Raw genomic sequence first — 12,801 nt, 5'->3', positions numbered from 1 at the left:
CCCAAGTCTTCTTTGATGCCACCAAGGCAGTATACAGACCCAGTTACCGTGGCCTAAATCTGTTTCGCTCCAAAGATGGACAAAAGCTGCTGAAGGATGATGAATCAATCCCATCCTGGTGGAGAGAACACTTAGAAGAACTCTTCAAACCGAAGTACAACCGTTGAGACGGAGATCCTCGACCAAACCCTTCAGCGAATCATAAAGGAAGACCTAGGAAAAATAGGAAGGAGCAGGTACAAAATACCATCAAGAAGGTAAGAAATAGCAAGGCCACATACCTGAGCCTAAGTGCTCTTTCTTACACCACATACATGCCCTGCTCCTGAAGATCTGGCACAAGTAGAGAATTCCCACAGAACTCAGATTTTTACCATCTTTAAAAAGGGGGACAGGAATATTTGTGGGAACTACATAGGCATCTATGTAGTATCTTCCTACTGTCCACCACTGGGAAAATACTTAAATCACATACTGGCCAACTGACATCTACCCCTCCCAGAATCACAATGAGGCTTTCGCCCATCCAGAGGCACAACGGACATGATTTTCACAACACAATAACTGCAAGAGAAAAAGCAAACACTTTACATTACTTTTTATAGATCTTACAAAAGGATTTGACTATGTAAAATATCAGCTGCCCTGAAAAGCTCACCAGGGTACTGTGACTTCTGCATGACAACTTCTGCATGTCGGCAACACTGATCATTTACAGTGGTGCTAAAATGGAACCCTTCAAGATGGAAACTGGGATGAAACGGCTACATCAATGCCCCACCCTTTTTGCAATCTCCATTGCTGCCATCCTTCACTTCACATGTAAAATCTGTCGCAGGAAGTCCAAATCCCGTAAAAACATACAGCAGATTCTTCAACCTAATTAAAGTCAAGGCAAACAGCAAATTCACTTCTATCATGGAGCTCAAGTTTCAAGTGTTATTAGTCGTACAATATGTACAGGATACACCGTCCACTGAAATGCTTACTTCTTGACAATACAACAAAATTAAGAAATAATAACACATAAGAATACGAACAAAGTAAACGGCTCAGTAGAATATAATTTTTTTGCATAAAACGGAAGGCACAATTTACAGTCCAATATTTACTTGTTTTGGGGAACGTGGGATTAGGGGGCATTTTTTTAATTGTGCAGCATTGCTTGTAGATAAACTGTCTCTGAGCCTGTTGGTATCAGACCTCATGCTCCGATACTGTCTGCACGGCGATAAGAGAGTGAACAGCTCGTTGCTGGGATGTGTGGTCCTTGATGATGCTGGGGGCCTTCCTCAGGCACAGTTTCAAGTAGATGTCCCGGATGGGTGGGAGCATGGTTCTAGTGATATACCGGGCTGTCTTCACCACCCGCTGGAGGGCCTTGTGGCCGTGGACGGAGCAATTCCCGTACAAGGCTGTGACGTAACCGGTCAGGATGCTCTCAATGTGCAGCGGTAAAATTTGGAGAGGACACGGTGTGGCATGCTGAATTTCTTCAGCCACCTTAGGAAGTAGAGATGCTCATGCGCCCTCTTACAAGAGTGGTGGACACAGATTAACTTAAAACTGCTGACTCTCTACTTCAGTCCCGTTGATGTGAATTGGGGCATGTTCCTCCTCTGCTTCCTGAAGTCTACAATCAGCTCCTTTGTTTTGCTGACATTGAGGGAGAGGTTGTTGTTCTGGCACCACAATGACAGTTCAATTACCTCCTCCTTATAGGCTGACTTGTCATTGGTTATCAGGCCTACAACCGCAGTGTCGTCAGCCAACTTGATGATGGAGTTGGTGTCAGCCTGTGGTCTGCCCGTCAGGAAGTCCAGGATCCAATTCCAGAGGGTGGTGTCTAGACCCAGGGCTCTGAGCTTGGTGTTGAGCTTGGAGGGAACAATAGTGGTGAATGATGAACTGTGGTCAATGAAAAGCATTCTCACATAGGTGTTCCCCTTGTCCAGATGTGTTATGCCTGTGTGAATAGCGATGGAAATGGCATCTTTTCTGGATTTGTTGGAGAGGTAGGCAAATTGGAGTGGGTCTGTTTGTACATGATCCAGCAATAAAGACTGCTTACAAGTAAGAGGATTTTTGTTGGTTAATGATCTTGTACAGTTCGCCTTGGTGTTTGCTTGTGGCGGTATGTACACAGCTGTGATAACACGTGAATTCCCTCTGCATTTAGTGGGGTCGGCATTTTAGCATCAGGAACTCCAGATTGGGAGAACGGGAGCTCGAGATATTTTCAACTTTGTTTTACCAGGAATTGTTGATGAAGAAACATACCTCTCCCCCTACTCTTACCAGGAGCCGCAGTTCGATTGATAAGGAAAAGGGAAAAGCCATCTGGTTGAATAGCAGTCGAGTGTATCGTCTGTAAGCCAGGTCTCTGTAAAATACATCCTTCTGTGATTGAAGCCTTGCTCTGAGTTCAAAGTATTTTCCAGCGATTGGACATTGGCCATCAGGATACTAGAAAAAGGAGGCTGTGTAGCCCGTCCGACTAGCTTGGAGACCCCTTTCCTTCCTCTTCTTCATCAACGGTGTTGCCTTTGGTCATCTTGTTTAACAGCAACATATAAGCCGATGTGCGGTGAACAAAGGAGCAAACAAAGTAATATATATTTTTTTAAAGCCATAAAAAAGCAAAGTCGAGCAGGAACCGGCAAGACGCGCACCCTCCTCAGAGCCGGCATATGTCTCCAGTATGCACATGACAAAGCAATGCCTGCCCACTTAGAAGACTTTGCAAAAACGTACACACTCCTGGGTCTGGCACCGAACATAAAAAAGACACAAATTATCCACTAAGCCCCACCAGACAATACAACACCAGTGACAACAATACTTCTTGACAATACCAGACAACAAAGGTCACAATAATATATGTTGACAATACCACCCGTGTAAATGTGGATCACTTTCGATACCTTGCCAGCTTTCTCTCCTCCACAGCTGACATAGACGCAAAAATACACCACCTCCTAAAATATGTCAGTGGAGCCTTTGACAGACATGGGAAATTTGTCTTTGATGACTGTGATATCTAAACTAAAGTCCTCATTTACAAAGCCGTAGTTCTCTACACCCTACTGTATGGGGAAACCTGCACCAACTCCTGAAAAAGCTCTTGTACTCCCAGCTTAACATAGGGCAGTGGGGCCCGCAGGAGGATGGAAAAATCACTACAAGCACAAAATCAGGACCAACCTGAAAAAGTTCCCCATCAACACCACTAACTAGGAGGACATTACATGGGACAGAATCACATGGAGGAAGACCATCCACATTCTACAAGATCTCTGCTGGATCGCAGAAGACAAGTGGCAACAATGTAATGAGAGCTTTACCGCCAAGAAGGCCCAACAATCATCCACCACCATCACATACCCTTGTCCACACTGCAGCAGAATCTGTATCTCTCGGATTGGCCTTCAGCCATCTAATGACCCACAAACAGGACCCAACAGGAGGACAATTATTCTCAACTCACATGGTAGACTAGCCGTCCTGGAAAAAGTGCTTGCTCTTTTTTGCTTGTTACTGGCTAGATCAAACAATGATGGGATGATACACAAAGTTAGGCCAGATAACACATTACATTTGGATTCTGAAGGAAATGTTCAATGGGTTATAGGTCAAATCTGGTGAAAATGGGAGTAATGGAAATAGTCATATATTTCTGTTAAATATCCAGAAATTCACAACAAGTGGATTGTGTGGATTGTGGATTGTCAAACAAACACTTAGACTATGGAATGGATGCATTAATAGTTACTTTTCTTGAAGTTATATTTAAGGCATGCAGATATACAGAAAGCATAAATTCTGATGTTTTCAGCTACAGTTGTTGTCACGCCCTGACCGTAGAGAGCTTTTTATGTCTCTATTTTGGTTTGGTCAGGGTGTGATTTGGGTGGGCATTTTATGTTGTATGTTCTATGATTTTGCATTTCTATGTGTTGGGCCGGGTGTGGTTCTCAATCAGGGACAGCTGTCTATCGTTGTCTCTGATTGAGAACCATACTTAGGTTGCCTTTTTCCAAACTGTATTTGTGGGTAGTTGTCCATGTTTAGTTGCCTGTGAGCACTATGTTGGCTTCATGTTTCGTTTGTTAGTTTGTTAAGTGTTCTTCATTGAATTAAAATATGTATTCCAATCGCGCTGCACCTTGATCCACTCCTTTAAACGGTTGTGACAGTTGTGGTCAGTAACACCACCAAGGACCCTTCTCAGATGACGTAGAGTCTCTGAGAAAACTGTGGGAGACCCCACTAAACCAGGATAATTTTTCCTCACAAGAATCTGACTTTCTGGGCCAGAGATAATGAAACTATAATTTCTTATTTAATCTTTATTAGGACAGGGATTCAATGCTGGGAGTCAGTAAAAAGGTCCTCCAACAACAATTTGAAATGCCCTAGAGCAGGTTTTCCCAAACTGGGGTACCGCGTAATGCCGTCGGGGGTATGGAAAATAAAAATGTGATCCATGAAAAGAAAAGAAATCTTCACATTTTCAAACAGTACATTTCTGTTTTCCAACGGGGCTATACATTTGGGTGAGTTTTTTTCTCTCTCCTGAGTAGCATCGTTTCACATCCAAACATAAAATGAAACCATGTCGTGTTCAGCGAATAACAACACAATGTCAAATACAGGTAGCCTAGTCAAATAATTAACATCCAATCACATTAACCGTTACTCTCTCGTGGGAAACCTTCACTCTAGCGCAGACATTTAGAAATTAAACATGACAATGTTCTCAATGGGATAGTTTTCCAGGCTCTTCCATGGCCATGGCAGAACACTGACATTCCTGTCTTGCAGGAAATCACGCACAGAATGAGAAGTATGGCTGGTGGCATGGTCATGCTGGAGGGTCATGTCAGGATGAGCCTACAGGAAGGGTACCACATGAGGGAGGAGGAGGTCTTCCCTGTAACGCACGGCGTTGAGATTGCCTGCAAAGACAACAAGCTCAGTCCGATGATGCTGTGACACACCGCCCCAGACCATGACGGACCCTCCACCTCCAAATCGATCCCGCTCCAGAGTACAGGCCTCGGTGTAACTCATTCTTCGACGATAAACGCGAATCCGACCATCACCCCTGGTGAGACAGAACCGCGACTCGTCAGTGAAGAGCACTTTTTGTCAGTCCTGTCTGGTCCAGCGACGGTGGGTTTGTGCCCATAGGCAACGTTGTTGCCGGTGATGTCTGGTGAGGACCTGCCTTACAACAAGCCTACAAGCCCTCAGTCCAGACTCTCTCAGTCTATTGCGGACAGTCTGAGCACTGATGGAGGGATTGTGCGTTCCTGGTGTAACTTGGGCAGTTGTTGTTGCCATCCTGTACCTGTCCCGCAGGTGTAATTTTCGGATGTACCGATCCTGTGCAGGTGTTGTTACACGTGGTCTGCCACTGCGAGGACGATCAGCTGTCCGTCCTGTCTCCCTGTAGTGCTGTCTTAGGCTGTCTTAGGCTCACAGTACGGACATTGCAATTTATTGCCCTGGCCACATCTGCAGTCCTCATGCCTCCTTGCAGCATGCCTAAGGCACGTTCATGCAGATGAGCAAGGCACCCTGGGCATCTTTCTTTTGGTGTTTTTCAGAGTCAGTAGAAAGGCCTCTGTATTGTCCTAAGCTTTCATAACTATGACCTTAATTGCCTACCGTCTGTAAGCTGTTAGTGTCTTAACGACCGTTCCACAGGTGCATGTTCATTAATTGTTTATGGTTCATTGAACAAGCATGGGAAACAGTGTTTAAACCCTTTACAATGAAGATCTGTGAAGTTATTTGGATTTTTACGAATTATCTTTGAAAGACAGGGTCCTGAAAAGGGGACGTTTCTTTTTTTGCTGAGTTTAAGTACATTTCATTTCTAAATCCAAATGAGCGGTTGTTGGGGTGCTAAATATACATATTTAAGATGAGCGTATTATTCAACTGTATTTACGATAGGTGAATTCCTTTGTCTCTTCTTCTCCCGCTCTTTCTTACGTGCCCCTCCCTTTTCATTGTGTAACAAGCCGTCATATAGGGTTAGTCCACTAATGTCCTGTTGGAAGGTGAACCTTTGCCCCAGTCTGAGGACCTGAGCACTCTGGAGCAGGTTTTCATCAAGGATCTCTCTGTACCTTTCTCCGTTCATCTTTCCCTCGATCCTGACTAGTCTCCCAGTCCCTGCTGCTAAAAAACATCGCCACAGCATGATGCTGCCACCACCATGCTTCACCGTAGGGATGGTGCCTGGTTTCCTCCAGAGTTGAAACTTCCCATTCAGGCTAAAGAGTTCAATCAGACCAGAGTATCTTGTTTATCATGGTCTGAGAGTCCTTTAGGTGCCTTTTGGCAAACTCCAAGCGGGCTGTCATGTGCCTTTCACTGAGGAGTGGTTTCCGTCTGGCCAATCTACCATAAAGGCTTGATTGGTGGAGTGCTGCAGAGATGATTGTCCTTCTGGAAGGTTCTCCCATCTCTACAGAGAAACTTTGGAGCTCTGTCAGAGCGACCATCGGGTTATTGGTCACCTCCCTGACCAAGGCCCTCCTCTCCCCCGATTGCTCAGTTTGGCTGGGCTGTCACATTGGTATAAAGGGTCAGGAGACAGGTGTGTGCCAATTAATTGAATTTACCACAGGAGGACTTCAATCAAGTTGGAGAACCATCTCAAGGATGATGTGGAAAAAGTCAAGGGGTCTGAATACTTTCTGAATGCACTGTACATTTCACTTTAGCATTAGTTTAACATTTTGCATCATTCCATTACATTGTTAGTTTACCTTTCTTTCCTCTGTCACGTTCATTTGGTAGTTCCTGAGTATTGCGAGCAATAGAGAATCATATTAGGCTAAAGTATTACAAGTTGTGCAATAATTTGGGACGTGTAGCCTATTTGAATTATTATGGAACGCAGACCATACATAGCAGTTTAAACCTGGAGCACGCTTCATGACAACTGGATCGTTGTTATCACAGTTCCATAATTAGTGAGGATTATTAGGGTTGATGTTTTGGGACTACTGTTCAACCCCTGTCACTTTCCAATATTTCATGGATTGAATATGGCAACTTTCAGGATGAATCAAACCACTGTACTTTTGATTTTGATATTTTGAAGTGGTGTAAAGTACTTAAGTAAAAATACTTTAAAGTACTACTTATGTCACGATCGTCGTAAAGATGAGACCAAGGCGCAGCGTGCATAGAGTTCCACATACTTTTAATAAAGAGAAACTCACTTAAACAAAAAACAATAAAGAACAACGAACGAAACGCTATACGAATAGTGCAGACAGGCAGCTAAACATAGAACAAGATCCCACAAACACAAAAGAGAAATGGCTACCTAAATATGATCCCCAATCAGAGACAACGATAAATTGTCTCTGATTGGGAACCATATCAGGCCAACATAGACATACACTACACCTAGATGACAACACCCCTAGACATACAAAAACCCTAGACATGCAAACTAGCGTACCGACCCTAGTCACACCCTGACCTAACCAAAATATAAGAAAAACAGAGATATCTAAGGTCAGGGCGTGACAACTTAAGTAGTTTTTTTTAGGGTATCTGTACTTTACTATTTATATTTTTGGCAACTTTTACTTTTACTTCACTGCATTCCTAAAGAAAAGAATGTACTTTTTACTCCATACATTTTCCTGACACCCGAAAGTACTCGTTACATTTTGACAGGAAAATTGTCCAATTCACACACTTATCAAGAGAACATCCCTGGTCACCCCTACTGCCTCTGATCTGGCGGACTCACTAAACACAAATGCTTTGTTTGTAAATTATGTCTGAGTGTTGGAGTGTGCCTCTGGCTATCCGTCAATTAAAAATGTATATTGTGCCGTCAGGTTTGCTTTAAATTAGAAACTTTAAATTATTTTACTTTTATTTTTGATACTTAAGTATATTTAAAATCAAATATGTGTATAAAAGTATTGCTATGGTAAATATGCATTACCAGGAGATAATTGCATACATTTGTGTGAGTGCATTTGATGGACCAATGGGACCAGATGATGAAGTAATAAATTAATAAAGGCTTTGATATGTTTGGCGGTACAGTCATCTATGGATGTGGTCTGGGAAAAATCTTAGGTTTCACTTCAAGGGACCTATCTTTGAAAGAATGGTTTTGTTGATCTCAATATTCTTGAGACTTTCTTGAGTGTTACTAGGCAAGTGAACATATCAAGTTGAGTAAAATTGATTTAAGTGAGTTGCACAACTCAATGAAAGCAAATTGTATAACAAAGGTTTGGCTGGATAGATTTTTTGTATGTTTGTTTTTAAGTAGAGAGGTCATAAAGCTTATTAAGCTAGTGTTGGTTCAGAACATAAAACAGTAAGATGTATGGACTACCTGTAACAGCACACAGATATTTGTCACCACTTTTTATGAACATCCAAATTACAGTACATTTTCCCCCCATTCAAATGGCTGTATAGACTAATGTAAAACAAGTCAATGTATCTTACATAAAGACTTCGCTTTGGTATTTGTGCTAAATATTTGTTTCTATTTGTCAGTTTCAGCTGAAGTAGACCTTTGGCATTATAAAGGTTAAATCATCTTACAGTCTGTCGAACTTACTCTGGCAGGTCTTTCCATCCTCCTGGAGTGTGTATCCCTCATTACAGTGGCAGAAATAGCCATTGAGGACACTCACACACTCATGCTGACAGCTGTGATTCCCAAATGAACAGTAGCCAATCACTGAAGGAGAGAAGAATGCAATTAAATGATATGCAAAAGCAGCAAAGCAACTGAAATATGGCATTGAAAAATTATTCATTATGCTTCTAGAAATTCTATAAAGTTATAATGCATAATAGGAAATAGTAATTCAATAATGATCTTTAGTATAATGAATAATGTTTCTGAGTGGAAGTATACTTACTGTTTTTAAAACTATTTCCTCACCCAGGTTTTCACCATGGCATAAAAAATACTGTTTCCAGAGTATTTAATAATCCTCTTAGATGTAAAGTCCACTGTTTAAGGGACCTTCATGGTTCTGGTTCTGACCGACAATTTCACTTATAAATTGATCTGTGGACACCTCCGATTGAAATGGCTTGCATTGAGCAATAGCCCTGGTTCCCATGGACACAGTAGAGCCTGTGACTTAGGATGTGAAATCTGAAACCCCTTGAAGCTGTGCTGTCCCTCCTACCATTTAGTTCGCTCTTCCGACTGTCCATCAACTCCTGTCTGAACCCTACGCCACTGACAAAGCACATGCTTGCAATCCATATATCGTAGTGCAGCGGGAGAGAGTGGTTCCATTGCTGTAGCACATTCAGACATCAGTTTATAGCAATTGTAAGAATATTTTGAAGATAAATACACAACGAAGAGGACGAGAGGTCAAGAGAACTAAAAGTCAATAGAGTACTAACGATCGATGGAAATATTGTTTTTTTCTGTAGTAGAGGATTAATGATCAATGGGGTCAGAGAGACATGGGAGAAATTTCAGTCCAGGACTCATAGATACATGGCAAGTTCTCATTGGTCCAGATTGTTTATACATTGAACCTGAAATAGGAAACTTGTTATTTGGCCATTGGCCCAGTTTTATTGCAAGGAATTCTAATTGGTCAACCACAGGCTAGGGCTGGGTTATAAAGTACACCCTGTCCCTTTGTTCTGTGGAGATAATCACAGGAGAGAATCACTGAAGAGAATCCCTGAGGACAGGGGAGAATGAACATCTAACTCTCAGCATAACACCTCCTCTTTGAATAAACCTATTTTTCTCACCCTGATTTGCTTTGGGGTCTGTGTTATTGAAGAGTAACATCAACGTTAATCTAAAATAATTCATAGATTTTAACCTCTCTAGGGTATGTGGGACGGTAGCGACTCACCTCGTCAACAGCCAGTGAAACTGCAGGGTGCCAAATTCAAAACAACAGAAATCCCATAATTAAAATTCCTGAAACATACATGTATTTCACACCATTTTAAAGATACACTTGTTGTAAATCCAGCCACAGTGTCCAATTTTCAAAAAGGCTTTACGACGAAAGCAAACCAAACGATTATGTTAGGTCAGAGCCAAGTCACAGAAAAACACAGCCATTTTTCAAGCAAAAGAGAGGAGTCACAAAAAGCAGAAATATAGATAAGATTTATCACTAACCTTTGATGATCTTCATCAGATGACACTCATAGGACTTCATGTTACACAATACATGTATGTTTTGTTCGGTAAAGTTCATATTTATATCCAAAAATCTGAGTTTACATTGGCTTGTTATGTTCAGTAGTTCCAAAACATCCCGTGAATTTGCAGAGAGCCACATCAATTTACAGAAATACTCATAATAAACACTGCTAAAAGATACAACTGTTATACATGGAATTTTAGATCCACTTCTCCTTAATGCAACCGCTGTGTCAGCTTAAAAAAAAATTACGGAAAAATCAAACCATGCAATAATCTGAGTACGGCGCTCAGACGACAAATCAACCCAAAGAGATATCCGCCATGTTGTGCAGTCAACAGAAGTCAGAAATAACATTATAAACATTCACTTACCTTTGATGATCTTCATCAGAATGCACTCCCAGGAATCCCAGTTCCACAATAAATGTTTGTTTTGTTCGATAATGTCCATCATTTATGTCCAAATTCCTCCTTGTTGTTCGCGCGTTCAGTACACAATCTAAACTCACGACGCGCGTGCAAGTCCAGCGGAAAGTACGGACGAAAAGTCCAAAAAGTTCCGTTACAGTCCGTAGAAACATGTCAAACGATGTATAGAATCAATCTTTAGGATATTTTTAACATAAATCTTCAATAATGTTCCAACCGGAGAATTCCTTTGTCTTCAGAAATGCGATGGAATGCAGCTAACTCTCACATGAACGCGCATGGTCAGCGCATGGTCAGCTCGTGGCACTCTGGAAGAGACCTTACTCAATCTCCTCTCATTCGCCCCCACTTCTCAGTAGAAGCATCAAACAAGGTTCAAAGACTGTTGACATCTCGTGGAAGCCTTAGGAAGTGCAACATTACCCCATTTCCACTGTATCTTGGATAAGAAAAGAGTTGAAAACCTACAAACCTCAGATTTCCCACTTCCTGGTTGGATTTTTTTCTCAGGTTTTTGCCTGCCATATGATTTCTGTTATACTCACATACATCATTCAAACAGTTTTAGAAACTTCATAGTGTTTTCTATCCACTATCTGCTACTAATAATATGCATATCCTACCCTGCTACTCAGGATCTGGGCCTGAGTAGCAGGCAGTTTACTCTGGGCACGCTTTTCATCCGGACGTGAAAATACTGCCCCCTACCCCAAAGAAGTTTTAGACAAAAAACACTTTCTGTTTTTCACAGAGATGAAAGGCACGTTCCCAACGAGTTCACAAAGCCAAGCTAAAATATTCACAATTTCTCTAACACTAAACACACATATATATTTTAAAGTTATAAGGAAGGTGAAATCTTATAGTTAGTAATTTTATAATTTGATTGTACTACAGTTGAAGTCAGAAGTTTACATACAGCTTAGCCAAATACATTTAAACTCAGTTTTTCACAATTCCTCACATTTAATCCTAGTAAAAATTCCCTGTCAGTTAGGATCACCACTTTATTTTTAGAATGTGAAATGTCAGAATAATAGTAGAGAGAATGATTTATTTCAGCTTTTATTTCTTTCATCACATTACCAGTGGGTCAGAAGTTTACATACACTCAATTAGTATTTGGTAGCATTGCCTTTAAATTGTTTAACTTGGGTCAAACGTTTCAGGTAGCCTTCCACAAGCTTCCCACAATAAGTTGGGTGAATTTTGGCCCATTCCTCCTGACAGAGCTGGTGTAACTGAGTCAGGTTTGTAGGCCTCATTGCTCACACATGCTTTTTCAGTTCTGCCAATACATTTTCTATAGGATTGAGGTCAGGGCTTTGTGATGGCCACTCCAATACCTTGACTTTGTTGTCTTTAAGCCATTTTGCCACAACTTTGGAAGTATGCTTGGGGTCATTGTCCATTTGGAAGAACCATTTGCGACCAAGCCTTAACTTCCTGACTGATGTCTTGAGATGTTGCTTCAATATATCCACATAATTTTCCTTCTCATGATGCCATCTATTTTGTGAAGTGCACCCTCCTGCAGCAAAGCACCCCCACATGATGCTGCCACCCCCGTGCTTCACGGTTGGGATAGTGTTCTTCGGCTTGCAAGGCTCCCCCTTTTTCCTCTGAACATAATGATGGTCATTATGGCCAAACAGTTCTATTTTTGTTTCATCAGACCAGAGGACATTTCTCCAAAAAGTACGATCTTTGTCCCCATGTGCAGTTGCAAACCGTAGTCTGTCTTTTTAACGCGGTTTTGGAGCAGTGGCTTCTTCCTTGCTGAGCGGCCTTTCAGGTTATGTCGATATAGGACTCGTTTTACTGTGGCTATAGATACTTTGTACCTGTTCCCTCCAGCATCTTTACAAGGTCCTTTGCGGTTGTTCTGGGATTGATTTGCGCACCAAAGTACGCTCATCTCTAGGAGACAGAAGCTGTCTACTTCCTGAGCGCTATGACGGCTGCGTGGTCCCATGGTGTTTATACTTGCGTACTATTGTTTGTACAGATGAACGTGGTATCTTCAGGCGTTTGGAAATTGCTCCCAAGGATGAACCAGACTTGTGGAGGTCTACAATTTTTTAGGGCTGATTTCTTTTGATTTTCCCATGATGTCAAGCAAAGAGGCACTGAGTTTGAAGGTAGGCATTGAAATACATCCACAGTTACAC

General features: G+C 41.8%; 1 protein-coding gene across 1 annotated transcript in view; it reads right to left on the bottom strand.

Moving 5' to 3' along the window:
- The window catches only part of LOC120022226 (matrilin-4-like), a 36,306-nt gene that overhangs the window by 14,129 nt on the left and 9,376 nt on the right, over positions 1 to 12,801 (bottom strand). The window contains exon 6 of the mRNA XM_038966111.1: positions 8,621 to 8,743. Within this exon, the coding sequence (XP_038822039.1) occupies positions 8,621 to 8,743 (123 nt within the window). The remainder of the gene's footprint in view (positions 1 to 8,620; positions 8,744 to 12,801) is intronic.

This window comes from Salvelinus namaycush, chromosome 2 (assembly GCF_016432855.1).
Source record: "Salvelinus namaycush isolate Seneca chromosome 2, SaNama_1.0, whole genome shotgun sequence".
In the NCBI taxonomy this organism is placed as follows: domain Eukaryota; kingdom Metazoa; phylum Chordata; class Actinopteri; order Salmoniformes; family Salmonidae; genus Salvelinus; species Salvelinus namaycush.
The sequence above is the reverse complement of the archived record's forward strand: the minus strand, read 5'-3'. Positions and strand labels throughout refer to the sequence as shown.